Source organism: Danio rerio, chromosome 20 (assembly GCF_049306965.1).
Source record: "Danio rerio strain Tuebingen ecotype United States chromosome 20, GRCz12tu, whole genome shotgun sequence".
Lineage (NCBI taxonomy): Eukaryota > Metazoa > Chordata > Actinopteri > Cypriniformes > Danionidae > Danio > Danio rerio.
In genome coordinates, this window is record NC_133195.1 from 39,694,145 (window position 1) to 39,717,036 (window position 22,892).

Sequence of the window (22,892 nt, forward strand, 5' to 3'; positions counted from 1 at the left end):
AGAACAAAATCATCACTTTCTGATTAACTTGCACCAAATATCAAAAGTAAAAGCGGAATTTGCTGCAGTAGGAGAAGATGCGTGAATCTTTTCTTTATTTAATAAATCACTTGTGCCTCAGAAGGCAATGCCGACATACAATGAACGCATGGTGGCGTTTGAATGCATGAGACACGCAGCACAGATCCTCTTGACAGTTCTGAAGGTAATTAATAATACAACACTAATACTGAAATGGTTAATGCATTTTAAAATGAGCAAAACAGCATTTCAGATGTTTTACAGTGTGCTCAGCCTGCTGGTTTGTCCATTTACACACATTTTATTATCACATGATCTCTTATAACAAAATCACATGACTTTAACGCTCATACTGGAATATGTTCGGTAAAAAGTTCCATTTTTTTGCATCGAAAAAAAATCGTACTCGGTTATGTGCATAAATTTTTGTATACACATCTAAAACGCTCATAAAAATGGGTAAATGGAAACATAGCTACTGGTGAACACGTTAAAACTATGAAACAACACAGTATACATCTTTATATCTTAGATGGCCCACATTAGCCAGTGTTTGTGTGCTCATTTCAGTAGTCCAGCTAATTATTTGAATCAATTTCGTAAAAGTATTTTATTTGTACAAACTAAATAAAATAAAATATCCTCACTGTCCATGCCAGCTAAATAATTTGAATAGATTTCTTAAAAGTTTTTTTATTTGTGCAAAATAAATAAAATAAATTATCTTCACTATCCAACCCAGCTCATTAATTTGAATCATTTTCTTGAAGTTTTTTCTATAAAATTAATTAAACATCTTCCCTATCAATTTTAACCAATTTTGTAAAAGTTTTTTATTTGTACAAAATAAAAAATATCCTCATTGTCCATGCCAGCTCATTAATTTAAATCAATTTAGTAAACGTTTTTTATTTGTACAAAATGAATAAAATAAAATGTTTTCACTATCCAAGCCAGCTCATAAATTTGAATCGATTTCTTTCATTTCAATTTGAAAAGATTTTTTTGTATAAAATAAAGAAAATCAAATTAAATATCTTCTCTATCCATTCCAGTTTTTTCATTTTACCAATTTAACCAATAATAAAACAAATACAGAGTGTATATATATATATATATATATATATATATATATATATATATATAATGTGTGTGTGTGTGTGTGTGTGTGTGTGTGTGTGTGTATTCTGTTCCAGCTTATCCATTTAATCAATTTACATTTACATACAACAACATTTTATTGTAATAATAATATTCAAATGGTAAACATGCATTGACAATTACACAAATAAAATGTATTATTCTAAATTATAATAATTATTTATTATTCTTAGTCTTTTGATTTGTAATAAAATGTTTTGAATACAATTTAACTTTAAAGAAACATCTAAAAAAAACACTTAAATTAAACGTGCAACATGAGAAAGTCTGGAATTAATCAGTCTGCATCAAAAAAAGGAGAAAAAATCTGAATTAAAATGTAAGTTAAGAATCAAATTTAGTCTAATTTGTCCAAAAGCTTGACTTAACTTCAAATATTATTCTAGAAATGTGTTAAAAAAGCATAAAGTGCATCATATGTATTGCGGTAAATCAATTGAAAACATTACCATCAATAAGTTCTTCTTTTAGTTTCGATAGTTCCTTCCTCATCTCTTCTAGGATGTCCTGTAAAGCAAATCAGAAAATTTTGTAACATGTTACACACCAAAATTGGCCAAACAGACAAAAAAGTTCATTAATGAACATAAAGCTGCAGATAAAACTACAATATACACACTAGAAAGCAAGAAACAACTCACAGTGCCAAGTCAAAATATAGACATAACCCGAAGCTATAAGTTAAATATAAGCTATTATATCAACTGCACTTGGCTTTGGCAGTAATACAATAATAAATGGCTTGGACCAGATGAGTAGGTGTATGTTACAACATCCACACTTCAATTGCAGCTGCCATTAGTAACTCATCGCCACTTGAAACACTCGCTAACCACAACTGGAAAAAAAAGTAACTGTGTGCTTAGATAAGTACGACTCCTGCATATGCCTTTCATATCTACCACGCTCATTCATACTGAAGGGAGGTTTTTGCCTTTTGTGGCAAGAACTATAATTGTCCACACCCACAAAAGCTGTGCACTGCCAACCAGTATTATTTCACCCCTGTTAGTCATATAGGAAGTGCTGCAATGTGAAATTATACCACCAGCTTTGCTAACATATTAAGGAAGTGAACAGACCCTCTAACAAACTCTGAAGGGCTAAAAGGTTAAGTGAGTTTCGGTTCAACTTAGTCACTTCTTGATTTTGACAAGTACCTGTTTCAATCTGTCGTAGTCAAGAGCTTCTGTTGGCACCCCGTTGGCACTTATGGATCCGGTTGGAGTTGGTGTAGACCTTGGTCTGAGGAGAGAAGAAATGGCGTGAAGCTGTGCTATTTTAAGTCCACATTGCGATAGTCAAGATGCAAGCCAGAAGTTTTAGTGACACGCTTAAACAGAAGTTTCATATGCTGTGTAAAGCCCAGAGTGTACTTTGCTTTTTTTTTTTGCGCACAATGAGTGACCTGTGGTCTCATTTATAAATGTATGCCAGGGCTATAGGATATCTGCAAAAGTCGCAGGACCTGAAAATGTTAAATCAGGATTATAGTTGAGCAGGAGCCACACTGTATACAGGGTTTCTGCAGGTTTTAAGTCAAATTTAAGACTTTAAGACCTTTTTAAGATCATTATGAATGAAATTTTAGTCTTATTCAGGGCTAAATGCTAAGGATTTTTGGAGTACCCCAGTTGGAAAAGATTTTCACTTGCCCTGTATCAAAAATCAGCTGTAAGTAAACATGTTTAGCTTAAATATTGACTTAATTGAACCACTTTAAATCGTTCTTCGAGTAATGATCAATAATAAATGAACATTTATTCTGGTGTATTTTCACTTTTAGAAAGGTTTCTACAAATATTTTAGAAATCAGAGCCCAGATTAGGGTGTTTTGTGCAATAGTATTTTATCGCACAAGATGAACAGATAGTTTGCACATACCGTACACTTGTAATAGTTTATTTCACTACTCAATTCATCCACAGTGTCAACACTGTTGTTTCACAGATGAAAATGAAACAGAGGAGATCGAACAAGAGCAATATTTTGCTTAAAAGATGCAGCGCTTACTGCTTAAAGGGACAGTTCATCCAAAACGAGAAATTCTGTCAGCATTTATTCACCCTTATACAGTTCCAAACCTTTATGGGTTTATTTCTTCACTCAGCGGCCACTTTATTAGATACACCTTACAAGTACAGGGTTGGACCCACTTTCACCTTCAGAACTGCCTTAGTGGCATAGATTCAACAAGGTGCTGGAAATATTCCTCAGAGATTTTGGTCCATTTTGACATGATAGCATCACACAGTTGTTGCATATTTGTTGGCTGCACATCTCCTGTTCCACCACATCCCAAAGGTGTTCATTTTGGATTGAGGTCTGGTGACTGTGGAGGCCATTTGAGTGCAGTGAACTCATTGTCATGTTCAAGAAACCAGCCTGGGATGATTTGTGCTTTATGACGCGTTACCCTGCTGGAAGTAGCCATCAGAAGATGGGTACAGTGTGGTCATAGAGTGATGGACATGGTCAGCAACAATACTCAGATAGGCTGTGGCATTGACAAGGTGTTCAATTGGTACTAATGGGCCCAAAGTGTGCGAAGAAAATATCATCAGCACCACCAGTCTGACCCGTTGATACAAGGCTGGATGGATCCATGCTTTCATGTTGTTGATGCCAAAATCTGACCCTCTCATTCAAATGTCGCAGCAGAAATCGAGACTCATCAGACTAGACAACATTTCTCAAATCTTCTAATGTCTGTGAGACTCTGCGATTTGTAGCCTCAGTTTCCTGTTCTTAGCTGACAGGAGTGGCACCCAGTGTGGTCTTCTGCTGTTGTAGCCCATCTGCCTCAAGGTTGGATGTGTTGTGTGTTCAGAGATGCTCTTCTGCAAACCTCGGTTGTAATGAATTAATTTGAGTTACTGTTGCCTTTCTATCAGCTCAACCCAGTCTGGCCATCCACCCCTGACTTCTCACTGCCACTCGCTAGATATTTTCTCTTTTTCTGACCACTCTCTGTAAATATGATTGGCCGATTAGACATTTGCGTTGACAAGCAGTTGGACAGGTGTACCTAATAAAGTGGCCGGGTGGTGTATTTAGTATTTAATGTTTTTATTTTGTTTACTATGGAAGTCAATGTTTCCGGCTTTCTTCAAACTGTCTTCTTTTGTGTTCAACAGAAGTAAATGTAGGATGTAATATTGTAAATAAAAATCATATTTATGGCTATTGTGGTGAGCTATTAGATACCTATATATGTCTGTGCACAATATTAAACCATATATATACTTGTATATTTGTGTTTTCATACATTACATTATACATTAGTGTAAAACAAAAACTACGTACACTTTGGGCTTAAATTGACATTGTTACAACACCAATCATAATTGGCGAATCAAGGAATATACACAGCATTTACACAGAATAAACAAGACGTGAGGAAAATGCAAGATATTTCGGCCTTCAGGAACTTAGAAAATAGTTGTACTGAAAAAGAAATACACACATATACAGATATACATATGCGCAACTGGGTGAAAAAAAAGAGCACCATGGGGTTTGCATTTCCTTGAGCAGCAGATACTTCAAAAGCAACACATTTGCTGAGTCAACCGCATAAAAGAACATGTAAAAGCACAGCAAAAACCCCATCCACACTGCAGAACACACAATGCAGCTGCTGAATCACTCTCATGCCAGTCTGGAGCTCAATCAGACAGGATGCTATTGCCAACACAATAATCACCGTAGGGTGGGAGCCATGGGAAATAAGGGAAATGACGCTTTATCTATCCCATCGAGGGAAGAAATGAATGCTGAACAGCGGGTTGCCTTGTGTGGAGAGGAAGCAGAAGTCAAGCGAATAAGAACATTGTGACACAGCTTAAAAGAAAAAGTTATGTGCGAGTTACAGGGCAGCTTTCAGGATTTCTTAATGCGAGATGATACTGTAACTTACCGTAGCTAATTAAATGCACTTTTGAAGGGGGAGGGCAGAAAAGTGTGTTATCTTTAGAGGCAGGTGGATTCATTTGGCAAGAGTGGACAAATGCTCCAGCTTTCTGATAGTGCGTGCCCTTTGGTGAGTTTATAATAGAAATTCTTATTATTTACAGTAATTAGTAAATTTCCTACTGTACATAGATCTAAACTAAATTTTTGATTAGTAAGGTACATTGCTAAGCACTTCATTTAGACCGCTTTAAATGCTAATTTTCAGTACGTGTGTGTGTGTGTATAAATATAAATATATATATATATATATATATATATATATATATATATATATATATATATATATATATATATATATATATATATAAATGTTTTTTTTAACTCTCAAATTCCAGATTGTCAAAATGTTTGGTCAAATATTATCCTATCCTAACAAATTACATCAGTAAAAAGCCTATTTATTCAACTGTCAGATAATCTCCAGAAACAAAACAACAACACTTATGATTGGTTTTGTAATGCAGGGTCACAAATACGAAATTCCATCTAGTGCATCATTTATGGGGAGCCTCTAATAATAATAATAATAATACCATCTTTCCCAGCAAACAAATCTGTGTTTAATAGACGTTTAATAGACATCTAAACATGCAGCTTGGCTAAAACAAGGCTAAACTTGGACTGTCAGTGAAAATCTAATAGACATCTAAGAATAGCCCAAAACTAGACTAGTCGTCAAATAGACAGATTAGACGGACTTTAAATGTGTAGTCATTCATTTCTGTTTATTTGATGACAAGTCTAGTTTTGACCTATTCTTAGACACCGACAACCCCAATTTAGCTTTGTTTTAGCCAAGACAACTGTTAAGATGTCTATTAGACATTTTTTAACAACAAAAAAATGCTTGCTGGGTTAATAGCTTTGCTTGGTTTCTCAGTAAAAGTCTAATCCAAATTGATGCTCGTCTTTAACTGTTTGCATTTTCTATAATTTTTTTTATATAATTTTTATTTTAAGTTTTATATTGATGTTTTTTTAATGTTTAACAAAATAAAAAAAAACTGTTAATTATTTACTTTTATTGTTTTAGCATTTTTAATAATAATAATTTATATTTTATAAATTATAGTATTAGTATTAATGTTTTAAAAAAAGTTAACTGAGCATACATAAATGTATATTTTAATTATTAAATTAAAGATCATTAAAAAAAATACCTACCAGCTAAAGTTTATGATTTTATTTTTTAAATGAAGATTTGACCCTTTTCAACACCAACAATAATAAAATTTTAATAATAATTTTAAAATTTATACTGCATATGGCTATCTATAAAAGTAAAATTCATTAATTTATTTTCCTCCCGCTTAGTCCATTTATTAATCAGGGGTCGCCACAGCAGAATGAACCGGCAACTTATCCAGCATATGTTTTACGCAGCAATTTACCCTTCCAGCTGCAACCCAATACTGGGAAACATCCATACAGTCTCGCATACACAAACACACACACACACACACACTACAGCTAATTTAGCTCATTCATTTCACCTATAGTACATGTCTTTGGAAGCGGCACCACTGAGCAACCGTGCCACTCTCTAAAAGTGAAATTAATATACATATTTTATTTTAGCATTTATATGTGTTTTTTATCATTTAATATTTTGTGAAAATTACCAAACGGCAAAAATTTAGGGCTGTAAATTTATACTTTTCAAATCCCTTATTTATTACCCTTTTTGACAATAACAATACAATTTTAATAATAGTCTATTTTAAATCTATAAAAGTGAAAATGAATATTTTTTTAATAAACATACATTTTTTTACATTTTATATTTTGTTAAAATTATGCAACAGTTTTTGCACCAAAATTTATTCTGATATACTATAACAATTTATCAAGTCAAATATTATTTATTGTCATCATGGCAAAGATAAAATAAATCAGTTATTAGAGATAAGTTATTAAACTATCATGTTTAGAAATGTGTTGAAAAAAATCTTCTCTCCAATAAACAGAAATTTTGGGGGAAAAATAAACAGTGGGACAAATAATTCAGGGGGCTAATAATTCTGACTTTAACTGTATGATGGCAAACCTGAGTTTTCAGCATCATTACTCCTGTCTCTAGAAATCATTATAAAATGCGACTTTGGTGCTCAAAAATCACTTACATTTTTATTAGATTTTCTATATTTTGTAGCTGTGTCTTCATAGACACGTTTGATGAATCAAATGCATCTTTACTTAATTAAAATAATAACTACACATATAAATAATAAATAAATGTACACACACAAACTCAATATCAAACTCCACTGATCAACTCCACTATTACAATAAAACCAGCAACGATGTTTGGCAAGCCTATTGCATGTATTTATGCCATCTCCTGGTGTTTGTTTTGTTGGCAAAAGCAGCCTGTCTGTGTATGGGGGGAGGAAAAAAAAGAGAGAATAACCGTAGACAATCACTGCACCAACCCTCATCCTATTTAAAGAGCACTCTCAGCAAACAAAGTCTAGAAAGAGTTCTCAAACTAGCCTCGTATACCTGTTTAAGGAATCATAGTACTTGTCAGTACCCATCTGATTTCTCCATGGTGTGTCCCGTCTGTGAGAGTAAAGAAACTAGCCAGGTCAGAGGTCAACAGCGTGGATCTGAACTACATTTTCAAAGTAATCCTCTTCTATTTGCACTAAGTCCAATTCAGATGAAAGGAGAAATATTTTTATTCCACTGTGGCCTTACTGAATCATTCATACAAAAAAAACAACAAAAAAAAAACCACAACAGAAACTGATCTGATGAGAAGCAACAGCACTGTGGTTTAGTGATGTCAAACACAGGACCTTTCACGCATTCTGACATGCGATTGTGAGGGTCCCGGATGCAAGCATGTGATGCAAAGCAATAAATGTTTGACATTAGTGTCAATGATAGGAGACCCTGCTGAACACGGATCCCAAAAGCTTGAGATTTCCTCTAAAAAGGCTCTGTGAATTGGTGGAAGTATAATGCACACACTGACTTGCCTCGTCAAATAAAATGACATGCTAATTATTACCTTCCGATGACTGGTGATTTGCTACCATTCATGGTGTTCGTCCGCTCCCAAGGCTTTCTGGGCATATCTGTGTATAGAAAAAAGAAACTGTGTGATGTTTGTACATTTATTTATAGGTGATTTTGCTTTAAGGCCTAGACTTTAGGCTGGATAACAAAGTTGCGAACACCATACCTGTTTATGTAAATTTAGAAATATTAATAATAATACTATAAATCAACAACAAAAATCTACAAAAATACTATTACTAATACTACTACTAATAATAATAATAACAATACTACTACTGACAATCATAATACTAGTAATAAAAGTAATAAAAAATGTCATCAAAAACAGCAATAATAACATAAAATAATATATTTAAAAAATCAACAAAAAACAGCAATAATAATAATAACAACAGCAACAAAAAGCAGCAATAATTATAAAAATAATAATAACGACAACCAACAACAAAAACAGCAATAACAATTCTAATAAATTAAATAAATAAATAAATTGGGAAGTAAAAAAAAAAATATATATATATATATATATTTCAAAAAACAAAATGTTGATTTTTTTTTTTTATAAATTTTTTACCATTTACCTTTCCATGAACTGTACAGACTTAGCATACAAAATTATTAACAATCATTATAAATGTGATCCCAGTCAAAATTATTAATTTTCGTTTATGCTTTTGGAAGAGTTCACTTGGGTCAGTTCACTTATGTGAGTGCAAAACGTGCCTGAGCCCGAAACTGAAAGTGAGACATGACTTTTAAGGGACCGTTTGATATAGATTTATTAATCAGTCTTACTGTTCAATGAACGCAAACTGTCGTAGTATATTAAAGACGCAAACCCCTTACTGCATGACAACTGCACCTCCTAATTCCTGCAGCACGAGGACTTGATGATTGTTTATGAGCGTCAAAAGGGGCTGATCTGTTCGGCGAAATATTTGACTCTGTGTCACTGCATTCCAAACGACTTAAACGATATGACTAAAGAAATCTCCACTGTGCTGAGCAAAAGTGCCCACTGAACAGCGCATCATTGATGATGTAAGCGTGTCTAGGACCCAATGTAATGTGAGTGCGGGCCATTGGGAGAGACGGGAGGGGCGACAAGCGTGCTTTGGCCTGGCTCCAGGCAACTGTACATAGTCAAGCTTTTGTCTTGAATATATGATGGTTTATTGTGATATCAGTATTTAAAGGAAAGGTGCAAAAGTGTTTGTGGGATCAGGATACCCTGCTGCAGTGTGTGAGTCTCTGCATTAAGACTTATACGCTGCAACTTAATTCTACATGGTCAGGTGTTAATCTCTAAATCTTAAATGTATCTTTGGGTAATTGATGTTGTACAATCTGAATTGGCTTATTTTGTTTAATTATGTAAATTGACATGGAAAATCTTTGCCTGGCAAATAGATGTAAAATTCTTGTTTAACTGTAATATCTCCTGAAATCATTGTAAATCTAGTAGATTGTTTAGGCCGATGTAAAAACCAGAACTGGCAAGGCTGTGTCCGTGAGTAGATGTAACTGGCCAGCAAAATTATTAGAATATTAAGTACAGATCATGTTCCGTGAAGATATTCAGTAACTCTAAAACTGTACATGGATCTAACCTCAATTTTTTGATAAGTAGCTCACTCTCAGATTCCAGATTTTCAAAATATCTGGCCAAAAATTAAACCATGCTAACAAACCATACATCAATGGAAAGCTTATTTATTCAACTTTCAGATCATTTCCCAAACAAAATAACACTTCTGATTGGTTTTGTGGTCCAGAGTCACAAATAATACCCCCACATTGCGTTTTCCGCAAACTTTTCCCAATAATACCCAAAACATATTGACATTGCTTTTAAGAGCTAATAACCCCATTTATTTTTCCCCAAAATAAACATTAATAGCTAGCTACATACATTTTACAATCAGATTTTAATCATTGTTTACTCCCTGCTTACCTGGTGTGCTACAAGCTGACACTTTTGGAGTTACAGTAGCCTCGAAGTCATCCTGATGAAAAAGTAAAAAGACAATCCGTTTAAGAATCTATCTCATAATCTTTAAGGCCATCAAGTATATACGATAAGAGTAGTCAGTGTGTACATGAGTCTGTGTTCAGCTGAAAGAGGTAGGCTAGTATTTAAACTCACAGCTTTCTGCTCAGGTTCTGGCGATGATCCTTTCTCAGCAATTCTTCTCCTGTTTCAAATAAATGATACATACATTTCATTACATGATAAAACCGACCCTTTATTGGGAGTCTCACTGACAGATCTGATCGGTGATATGGTGAAAAAAGCCCGCCTGCAAGTACAAGAGCCAATCAGCGATCACTATACACTGACGATACTCTGGGGGAGTGGCTCAGACCAGATGTGAGTTTCTGCAGATTTTGTGTGATTTGGACGTTTAGAAATGAAACTAAATAAGCAGTTGTTGTTTAATTTTATTGGTGATTCCTAATATGAAATTCAATCTTAAGCTTGGCAAGCAGTTTTGGAGAATTTGATGTTTCCTATTCAAACAGAATGCACGAGCATACTGCCCGAGAGGCATTTCTAAGATGGCCGCATCTTATCAAATGTATTTGCCTCAAAGTGACTTTGACTAAACTGAACTTCAACTCTGAAAACTGCAGACACAGTTTTAATTTACTAGAACTTCCATGTTAAGCTGCTTTGACACAATCTACATTGCAAAAGCACTATATATAAATGAAGATAAATTTTATTAAATTACAGTTAGTAAACTAATACTGCCAAGTTTGAACTAGTAAAATTACGAAAACAGTTTTAGAATGTAGAAATGTAGCATGAACTCACAGTGGGAGCACCTGATTGTGAAAACATTTACTCCGCATTTTTTTTTTTTTTTTTTAGTTATTTCCAGACTAAATATTATTTGATACTAGGCATTGTTTCTAAAGTTGCAATCACATTAAAAAAGCATGTAGTTTACCTCCTGGCCAGCAGGGCGCTCATCTCCTCCATTAGGCCTCCTCCTCCAGGTAAAGGACCATTCCCACGGGATGCTTCAGGTTTGGCACCACCAGAACTCACTGCGGGTCCGGCAGCTGGAGCCAGGGGTTCGTCACTCTACAGTAACAGATTATGTGTTCAATATTTTTGATGAAAAACATTTTCCAAAACATTTTTAGCTTTAAGGACCTGAAACAAGCAAAATGAAAAGATCAACTGGTGTGATAGCTAGGCTTATGATGGCATAAAATGTTCTTGTTGCAATTATCTACTGAAGCTTTTATCCCAGTATGCGGTATTTATCATGATATTCATAGTATAATCATGATATTAACCTAAGCGGCAAAAACAAAACAATACTTTAACAGGTAAAATAACAAAAATACTTGGTGATTTATTGCTATATTGTATATACCATGGCTGAACCCTGTTCCTGGAGATCTACTTTCCTGCAGAGTTCAGCTCCAACCCTGATCAAACACACCTGAACCAATTAATTAGGACCTGAAATTGATAATTACAGACAGCTGTGTTTGATATGGGTTGCAACTGAAATCTGCAGGAAGGTAGATCTCCAGGAACAGGGTTGGCCACCCCTGCTTTATACTGTACATGTACATGTACATGTTCTGTTTAAGTACAATGGGTAACATTGTAGCATTAGACAAAGTTTTGTACACTGTTAATGTACAATAGCACACTATATAATTTTTTATCAATATTTCAGCACATAGTAGGCCACATTAACACAAAAATGCTAATGTTTGAACTTTAATGATTGAACTTTAATGTTTGAACTTTAACGTTTGTAATGTTTGAAGTTCTATTATTTTAAGCGAACCAATTAAATCTCCAAGCATTTGGCGCTGTTATGGTCAAACTTGCTGCAAATACAATGTGAATATTCTTAAAAGCATGCTAAAAGTTAAAACAATAATTTATTCACACAATTTTAAAATGCTTACAAAATCAATATTGTGTATGTTCGTTTTCACGATATTGATTTACTGAATATCAGCTTATGTCAAACATTTAGAACAAAATAAAGCAGAAATTCAATTTGTATTGAGAGTTTAAAAAAGCATCCGTCTCTACGACTTTGTTTTGTTTATCATGGGAGTCTTCGTGAAGCTCACTAAAGCAGTAATGACTTCACATTGAAGTCTATACACAGATGCTCTCTTAACCCTTTTCTCACCTTTCTGGGTTTTGTTTTGCAGTTGAGAGGAAAGAGTGCAGCACATATGTACATCGTGATCTAAATGCCACTTCTAGCAGTGTGGGCGGCATTGGTATGTTTGCTAATAGTATACCACTGCTCAGGTATTTCAAACTTCCACTGTGTTTACCTTAGGCCATGGGTGTCCAATCCTGCATACTGAGGGTGACTGTCCTGTAGACTTTAGCTCTAAAACACTTGCCTGAATGTTTACAGTAAGTCTGAAGAACTAGATTAGCTTGTTCTGGGTTTGAGTTAACCTCTGCTGTAAAGTTTCCCCTTCAGGAACAGGTTCGGGCACCCTTGCCCTGAGGCTGCATTTACACTTGTGCGTTTTTGTTTTAAAACAGCATTTTAGGGATGAAAACGTTCCTCGTTCAGAACTGCGTCTACACTATGTAGCAGAGATGCCCAAAGTAGGCCAGGGGGCCAAAGTCAGGCCATCCCGTCTGAAAAGAGAGAAAAAAATAATGGGATGTGGTTGGGGCAAATGCCTTTGACAGAGATCGTTATTTCGATTTGAACGTAGCCCTTTGTTTCTTTGTTTAATTGCTGAGCTACAAAAAAGTAAACTGAAATTAAAAATTTCAATTAAATGTTGTAATTGAATCAGAATATTAAAATCTAAAATATGTCACTTGACAAAAAGCGATGCACAAGACATTGGAGAGCAAATCAAGGCAAAGGTCACCTAGTGGTCAACTACTGTTTTAGCAGAAAAAAAAAATCTATAAATGAGATGATGTTTTTACTGTAATAACACATTTATTATAAAATGTTAAAAATGATACTGCATTAGTTAATATGCTTTAAGGCAATGTTTTCTAGTTATTTTAAAAATTAGCAATTAAATTAGGAAATAACCCATGGCAAATTTAATGCTACATGATGTGATACATATTCGGTTTGGTATATATTCGGCTCACATCCCTCAATCAAGTTTGGTCTTTGGCCCTTTATAAGAAAAACTTTGGGCACCACTGCTACCGTATATAGCCTAAAATGCATTTTACATAACCATTCACACTCCCTGCGTATGTGCATATTTTGCCAGCACTCATTCTTGCAATCTACCATTAGCGTAATGGTCATATGACCTGACGAATCAGGGAGTAGTACATAATAGTCTTGAAGACCAATAGAGAGAGAGACTGTGGATAGCCACACCTCCATTTTCAGAGCTCTTTTTTGATCCATCCACTCTGAATCTAGTGCTGCTTTTGTCAACAAAATCTATGACGAAATATATTTGTCAACTAACGTTTATCATGTGACGAAAACGACCAGACGAAAATGCTGGTCATGTGAGGATGACTAACTAAATTTATGATCCAATATTGTTGAAGATTACAAACTAGACTAAATGTGGCTTACAAAATTTAAACTATCCAAAAATGTCTCTTGATTTTTATCGACTAAAACGAAATGAAACTATAACGTATATTAAATTATTTCGTAGATTTAATCTAGACTAAAATGTCTTCAGTTTTCGTCGACTTAACCTAGACAAAAAGTAATGGATGATTCTGACCAAAATGCTCAGACTTTTAGTCGACTAAATCCTGACTAGACTAAAAAAACAATAATAAAAACACATTGTATGAAATTTTATGAGTATGAATGTGGTTAAAACGAATAAAAACTAAAATGTCAGCTTTACACAAAGACTCGACTAAAACAAAACATTAAAGCATGCTGCCGAAAAAAAGACACTAACTGAAACAAAACAGAGTAGTGTGGACGCCGGCCTTAACATGACTTAAATGTTTTAAAACAAAAAGGCACTGGTGTAAATTGTGCCTCAGGATATAGTATCCCTCCAGGTGATATCTAATGCAAACGAGAGTTTGTGACGGTCCTCGAACCCTTACCCTTGGCACTTTCTTTAGCTTGGCTCCAGCAAGGGCCGCTGCGAGCCCAGACAGCCCCTTGTTCTCGTCTGTAGTGGGCGAGGGGGTGAACAGACCCGAAGGCAGTGGTGGGGCAGGGGGTGGAGGGGGTGCTGGTGGGGGAGCCTGGCCTGAGGGTGGAGGAGGTGGCCCAGGGGGAGGTGGGGGACCTGTTGGGGTAAGCGTGGGAGGTAGAGGTGGCGGGGGAGGAGGGGGGCCAGGGGGAGGTGGAGGTCCAGCGGTGGTGGGAGTCACAGTGGAGCTGGGAGGGAGAGGTGGTGGGGGCGGAGGGGTCGGCACCCCGTGTGCTGAATCTGCAGAGATAAATTAGAAAAATAGCATGATCATTAGGACATTTCTTTGTAACTTCCTTTGGTGATCAGTTCAAATGATTTTCATTCGTGCTTTTCTTTTTTTCCCCCAGTGTCAAATAGTTTACAGCTCAAAAGTTTGGGGTCAAGTTATTCTTCCTGTATTGAAAAGTATTTATTTAAAATTTAATTAAAAATTCTGTTATTTAAAATTTATTTCCGGCAGCTGGGGTTCTGGAAAAAAACGTGAAATGACGGCTATTAAATTATAGAAATGTACTGTAAAATAACAGAGGTTGAATTACAGAAATGTACCTGAAATTTAAAATAGGACATTTTTGTAATTAAATGTTCGTCGTTTTCCGGTAAATTTCTGTAATTTAACGTCCGTTATTTTATGATTTTTTTCCATCACCCAGCTGCCGGAAATAAACCGTAAAATTACGTTGTTTTTTTCAGTGAATTTTACCTTGTTATTAATGTTTTATGTATTTGCTATAATGCATCAAATCGAAATTTTAAAAAATTTCTACTAAAGAAGAAAACAAATTACAGCCTCCAAACCCTTGAAAGGTCATTTTATAAAGTCATCAACAATATTAATATTTATATAAATAATATTTAAATCCACAGCTTATTCTTTATAACAGACACAGACGGGAACATATACTTGACATATTGAACACGACCATTAGTTGATGATCATTATAACCACTTACACACACAAAAAGAAATCATGATGACTTATGGAAATATGAAAAAAATCCTATTTTTAAACGCAGAGATGAAATTGTGGTAATGGCTTAAACTTATCGAATCTTAAAATGCAAGTCAAAGCTGATGTTGCATCACTATGCATTGTAGGTTAAATGCTTGAATTTAGGAAAGTTTCAGCTTGACTGTTTTTTTAATTTGGATAAAAAAGCAGATTTTTGAAGTCTATGCGATATGCATGCCCGCCAAACACACTCAAATTAATCTTATTAGTGTGCAGAATTTAGCTCGGCATCAAGCTGCATCATGCATATGCCGTGTGAAGTCTAAAACATCTTTTATAAATAAAAGCGTTGACTCTTCAACCGAAGAAGAGTTTATCTTATGACTTCATTGGACTGATCTGACCTTATATGATACTTTTTGCAGTATGCCACATGAAACAAACCTGGCTAAAGATCATTTTGATCACTTTCATTTTGTTTCAGTGTTTCTTTTTAAATTGAGGGTGTTTGATACAAATGTGTAAAAGTCAAGAATAAGTAAAAAGAGGATGTGGAACAGAAAGTTTTAGATCATGTAAAGCTTACTGTGCACTGACAGTTCACTTGTACATGTTGCCATCTAGGTGGGGTGCCCATTCCCTGATAAAACACACCAGCTAATCAATCTCAGGACTGGTCAAGTTTTTTGCATACCATGTAGCAGGTACTACAACAGATTTCAAATTTGACTTGCCAAAAGGACATTTCAGACTTGCTACATCCACCATTCAAACTGCAGAGTTTGGTCACAGGGACGGTGGACTGGGACTCTGCTGGAATTGCATAATGTTTTAACTTACAATACATAATACAGAAGTACAGACATACTTGGACATGGAGCCTAATTGTTAAGACTTCCTAAAGAACTTCATTAGCTGGTTACGGTGTATAATGGGGCAAGGTTGGATATGTACTCTGCAAAGAGGTACTGCAGATCTCCATGAATAGGACTGGGCATCCCAGATCTAGACCTTCTCTACCATAACCAACAATAAGTATGGGATGGTGTTGATAAACTTCAGAAAAACAAAGAGATGACATCACAGCTTTGCAATCAATGAGACTCAAATCAAAGTTTCACAAGAGAGAGTGGGAATGTGTTTTCATGCCATGCTGTTTCACACAATTATGGACCACACAAACAAGCATCCATCAAACTGATGGAACCATGGCATCCCAACAAACAAGCAAAAACATTTTCCTGAGGACTTTCATTTTGAGCTAAATAAAGCTATGCCAACTGCAGCCAGAAAAGCAAGCCAGCTCAACATGGCAGGCCCCCTCCTTGAACCCCCATTAGCGGGTTAGTGGAGGCTGAGCGACACAGAAGAGGCCTTACCCGGCTGGCTGGGGAAGTCAGCAGGATGAGTGGGTGGCTCTGGAGCAGAGAAGCAGGAGTCTCCCAAACCAGAGTTTACAGAGTGCTCAGCAGAGGCGGGGAAGGCTGTGGAAGGAGAAGGGAGAACAGCAGGCTGGGGTGAGGGACAAGACACATGGGGAGCGAGGTGGGGCAAGGTGGGCGAGGGGGAGTACAAAGGGGGTGGAGGGGGTGGTGTCGGTGGTGAAGAAAACGGCTGACCAGATACAGGGGAGGAGGTGTGGAAGTGAAGAGAGGTGGGGGGCCCGTTGGGTGCAGAGATGGGCGAAGGTGGTTTCTGGGAGAGCGGACTAGGGGCAGGGATTGCGATCATGGGACGAGGGCCCGTGGCCTTGCCCGGGGGACTACTAATCATGACTGGAGGAGAGGGTGGTAGAGGTGTAAAGTTGTTAGCCGTCCAGATTACAGATTTGGAGGGTGGAGGTGGAGCTGGGGCAGGAGGAGGTGGAGTGGGCGGGGCAGGTTGTCTGCGAGGAACTGTAGCGTAATGAGGCAGGACTGGATGGAAGGCCGAGCCTAGGGATGTGGCGAATCTAGAGGCAGAGTGACGCAGGGGCGGGGTTGGGGGAGTAGCTGTTGAAGGCAATGGCGCCGGCGGAGGATAGCTGGGTGTGGAAGGAGATACAGGTGAGGAAGAGGTGGTCTTGTTGTATTCGGGAGGTGGAGGAGTGTAGAGGGTGCTTTCAAATGCTGAGGACGGGACAGGACAGGAGGGAGGAAGCAGCAACCGTGCAAAGGGAAAGAACACAAGACAAAGAGAGAAAAAGGGGGAAAGAGACAGAAGAGAGAAAGGGGGCAAATGAAGCAAGAAAACTAGCAGAGACCTACAAGTCCATCATATGTTCTTATTTCTATCTATAAACAGGGAACACACTAGAATTAGTACAATCGGTTAGCTGTAAACAACATCATGAATTGAAAATGATGGATCAACTCCAACATGTGGGCAAAACGTTACACAAACATCATGTTTAGCATGTAGTACTTTCAGGAGATGGAACCCAAGGGTTATTGTTACTCCTGGATGCACTTGTCACGTGAGGTTAGCATCACCACACATCTGCTAAAGGCTAGTCATCCACTCTCCGCATGCCAAGAAATATGCTTGGTAATATGTTTTTCTAATGAAAACTCATTTGTTCCCTTTTACACTTTCTAAAAACAAATGTCTTTAAAAGTGAAATAAGATATCAACTAACAAACTTAACTCATTACCAGGGCCAGACAGAATCTGCAGACATTTTTTGCTATTCCTGCTGAGAATTTTGTAAGAAATCTATCTATGCGGAATTATTTTAGGATTATCATAACTAAAAACTTAACACATGCATGAAATAAAAAATAAGACATTTTAACTTTTATGTAATGTTTACAATGCAAATCCAATTAGATCCATTTAATTGGTAAACAAAACAAGTCTCTCATATACTATATTTAATAAAAAATTTAATTAATTACTTTACAAATTGTATTGTAAATAAATTAAATTAACATTTTTAGGATTACTATTATTATAATAATAGTACACATTATTATTAAATATAAATATGCACACATTTACACGAGTAAATTTATTTATTTATTTATTTATTATTTATTGCCACATCAGCAGCTTATGGCTATTTCCTGGCAAATGGATATACATAACAATATTACATGACAAAAACAAATTCGTGTTACAATAAAAAGTTACTTAGACAAATATATAGGATAGAAATAAATACATTTCACACAAAAATATATTTAAAGTTAAATATGATTTTTCAGTTAAATCTTTTGATAAATAATGCAAGATTCTATCTGGTGGTACCTTTTCAAAAATGTCTATCAAAGTACTCTCCTTATAAAGAGTTTTGTCTAATGGTATTCAAACTTGCACATTCCAACAAAATAAGTTTCATGGTAAGAGCCGCTTACACAAGTAAATCGATAGACTCAATGGTGGGCTAAAGCACTGCGGATTACTGTGCACGCAGATTCCGTGTGGGCTTACTCATTACAAATATTAATATGTAATATATTAATATAATATATGAATATAATTTCCCACTAAAATATCATCACTGGTAGGTTACAACTACAAATTCACAGGAATAAACTACACTGATAATATATAGAATGAAAAAAATCACATCTAAAACAAAACTTTAAATAAAATTCTTTAAATGGGTCTCTTAAAGCTGAAAATATTACTACATTTTTTTAATTAAAGTTATATATTTTAACATGTAATTTAGTGAGTTTTACTACATTTTCAGTTTTATGCGTTTTCAAAATTTAGGTTGTAGGCAGCAATTCCATGATTTAACCAATAGGTGGCCACAACCAGTCATCAAAAATTTCCCACTGAATAATTCTTCAGATCTAGCAAAGAAACATGAAGTTTTATGAGAGAATAACTGAATCATTTATTGAAAATGAGACTAAAAATAAATATGGGTTGTACAAAGTATACTTGTTAGATTTCTACATTTAGCGTTATCTGCAACAGTAGAAGTGTATTTTTCACAGCACTGAATATTTTACAATTTATTTTTATTCAGCTAATTATTTCTTTATTTTATTTTTAATAAAACGAACATGTTTTAAGTTCTGTTTGTTAAAACCAAAAGTGTCTTGCAGTACTGTTTTTATCATAAGTTGAAAGCAAATGACATTTTTCATCTCTTCTTCTTGGCTGATCCAAAAAATGGTCTGATCCATGACAAAAAAAACTATAAGGTTTTCCGAACCATGAGATTTGTGATCCGTTACACCACAAGAATAAATGTAGGCCTGTTTCTAAATGAAGTAGATGTAAATTCATGTTTTGGTGTACGGTGACACTGCATTATAACCCTCACTGCCTGCCATATGTTGGCCAAATCGTTCTGCTCTAGTGGTTTTCATAAGCAGCCTGCAGACACAGCTGCCCTCCTGCTGCGTGAAGCCCACCACGCCCCCCTCTTCAAAACACACGTCAACACACAGGCAAACACACATTATCATGCCCTACATTCAGGTCATCTCCTTATTAACACTTTCCCTTTACTCACGCTCCATGACTTAACAACAGCTGATTTCTGTTTATCCCTTGTTTTAAATAATATACCTCATTTGTACATTGCTAGCTTCCACTTCACTTGCGTTATATCCTTCCACGCTATTAGCTTCGACAAGCACAACACATGACCCATGATGCAATGCAGTATGTTCGCCAAATGACTTAATGAAATTCTTACACTCCTAAAGCACAAGGCTGTGCTTCGTAGAGTCGGATCCAGCTTTATTAAATCAACTACAGATACGCAATTACACTTAATTAATACATTGAAAAAAATTATTAATTGGTTTTACGCATTTTTTTAAGGTAAGTGGTTGCAAACAATTTATTCGGGCTGAATTTAAACAATAAAATGAAGTTGAACGCTACTTAATGTAATTTGCATGTTTAAATTCAGCCCATATAAATTGTTTGCAACCACTTGCCTTTAAAAATATTTTAACAAATCCAAAATCCAATCATGTACTGAAATTAATTATTTGGTCTGGAAATTATTGGCACATCATATTGTGAAGTAAAAAAGAAAGCCTACAATAATTCATTTGCACTTTCTATTTAAAATAGGCACCTACAGTAAAAGAAGAGAGATTTTGTTGCATGCAAAGAGAAGGACCTTAGGTTATTATTTTATAATCCCACCAAAAACTCAATTTTCCAAGACATGGCATAGAAATGTCACAGAGTCTAGATGTAGACCTGCTAAAAATACAACTGCCATTCAGGAAGATTTCATTCCAGACTGAAAAGTCAATCCGGTCTCAATTCAGTGGCCAGAATAAAACATTAAGCACTGAAAAAAACACCAAGTGCACACTAGCTGTACAATGATATCTACAAATGTTACTAGCTATGTTTCCATCTACCTATTTTAATGCACATTTTGGATATGTACATAGAAAAACGGTAGATGGAAACGCCAAGATGCAAAAGTAGGATAAACTTTTTATTTGATAAGAAAAGATGCGCATGAACTACGATGGAAATACTTTTAATGAACAAATTCCAGTATGCGCTTTTAAAAAAAAGTCATGTGATTTTGTTTTAAGAGATGTAAATGTATGAACCAGCAGGCTGAGCACACTGTAAAACATCTGAAATGTTGTTTTGGTCGTTTTAAAATGCCTTAACCATTTCAGTATTATATAATTCATTAACTCCAGAATTGTCAAGAGCGTCTGTGCTCAGCATCTGACGCCTTCAATCGCCACCACGCATTCATTGAGTGTTGGCATACTTCTGAAGCACAAGTCAATTACTAAATAAAGAAAAGGTACACGCAGCTTCTCCTACAGCAACCTATTCCAATTTTACTGTTGATATTAGGCATCAGTTAATCAGGAAGTGACGATTTTGATGGAAACGTTGCTTTATTTCGCATGTCTTATATGCGATATTCCAGTTTAGCGCATAAATTTAATTTCCATCTTTGAATGGAAACATAGCTAGTTAAACTATTTATTATTTCAGGGAACAAAAAACAATTCTTGGCTTCCTGGTAATGTTTTGGGAGAACAAAGAACAAAACTGTATTTGCAATCTGTTTTGAAACTGCAACTATTTACACCTAGAATAATATAGATAGATAGATAATTATATATATATTAGAGAGATAGATAGATGACAGACAGACAGACAGACAGACAGACAGACAGACAGACAGACAGACAGACAGACAGACAGACAGACAGACAGACAGACAGACAGACAGACAGACAGACAGACAGACAGACAGACAGACAGACAGACAGACAGATAGATAGATAGATAGATAGATAGATAGATAGATAGATAGATAGATAGATAGATCTGTTTTAACACCAGGTAACAGCTTTTGTTTGTACTCTCTCTGCAGCTCAATTACACTAAAGCTGTGTGTTTGCTTTTAGTTTTGGGTGTAATTAGTTACTGTAATTAAACTACTTCACTGAAAAAGTATAGTAAGGGATTCGTTTTTTTGTTTGTGATTAGTTAATTAATGTACTTATCCACTGAAAAAGCAAAGTAAGGGATTATACTTCATTTTTAGGTCATTTGATTACAGTTACTTACTTGCCTTAAAATATTGTACATATACTCAACAGTTCTGTATAAATCAATTCAGAGAGAGAAGCAGAGAATTGTATTTTTTGTACAAATATACTTTGTAGAATACTTTTTCTATTAAAGCGTCTTTGATGTTTACTTGTTTTCTATAAAATCTAACCAGAATGTGAGGGTGGCATTACCATTGTGACACAGCCCATGGTACTAATCAATTTTTTTTTATTTTTCTGTATTTAAACACTTTACAATGTTTGTGATAAAGAAAGTACAAACGTCACAAAATATATAACACTGTTTTAGTAGTTTTTAAAATGATTATGGAAAAAATTTACATACTGTGCCTTTATTACCAGGTGTAAGATGCCAATTGCAACACAATTACTTTTCACTGTAAAAGCTAAAAAGTTAAGGTAACTCAAACCATTTGAGGAAACCGATTGCAACAAACCCTTTAAGTTCAAAAATTAATCCCAATGAGTCTGTTAACGAAGCTATTTGAATAAATTAAGCAATTTGAGCACAGTAAAACCCAATAAGGCAACTTAAACCATTTGAGTAAACCGATTGCAACAAACTTTGAGTAAAAAAAACTAATCTATATGAGTACTGTGAACTTCCTTCATTTAAGTTGAAGTAATGAGGTATTTAATTAACTCATTACCTTCAACACAGAGTCCAAAACTCTTTTCAAATGAGTAGATTTAACTTTCAGTCAATTTTGAGTTAACTACACATTTCCTTTGATAAATTTAAATGTTATTTTTTACAGTGTAGTACAGAATAATGCATCTTTCTCTATACACAAGGCAATGCATCCCTACTGTTTAATAGTAGTATAAAACAGTATTTAATGCAACGGTAACACATGGAAAATGTGCTTCCCTGCTAAACTGCACAAATGTTTAACACTTGAAATAACAATTATGTCCATCAAAGCCTGAGGGCTCCCATACTGCCCTGAAATAAACAACCCCATCCCCCACATCTAGAAGAAAAATGTGTATTTTTGTACTCCACGTTGTTCTGAGAAACGTATGAAATATAATGTGAAGATTTTGAGTGCGTTACAGCCTGTAATTTGGCAGTAAATCAA

General features: G+C 35.3%; 1 protein-coding gene and 1 long non-coding RNA gene across 31 annotated transcripts in view; one reads left to right on the forward strand and one right to left on the reverse strand.

The window, feature by feature from the left end:
• Positions 1–22,892, reverse strand: part of enah (ENAH actin regulator) — a 206,182-nt gene that overhangs the window by 2,614 nt on the left and 180,676 nt on the right. For 6 of the 30 annotated variants that reach the window (XM_073932427.1, NM_001013521.2, XM_073932426.1 and 3 more), the window contains 7 exon segments: positions 14,249–14,580; positions 11,139–11,275; positions 10,331–10,379; positions 10,139–10,190; positions 8,174–8,240; positions 2,343–2,427; positions 1,632–1,689 (listed from right to left, as the gene is read on the reverse strand). In XM_073932427.1, coding sequence (XP_073788528.1) covers positions 1,632–1,689; positions 2,343–2,427; positions 8,174–8,240; positions 10,139–10,190; positions 10,331–10,379; positions 11,139–11,275; positions 14,249–14,580 — 780 coding nt within the window. 30 annotated transcript variants of the gene reach the window in all.
• Positions 4,980–13,094, forward strand: LOC141379382 (uncharacterized). The gene is made up of 3 exons (XR_012395974.1): positions 4,980–5,257; positions 9,283–11,526; positions 11,743–13,094. It is a non-coding gene; the product is annotated as an uncharacterized lncRNA (long non-coding RNA).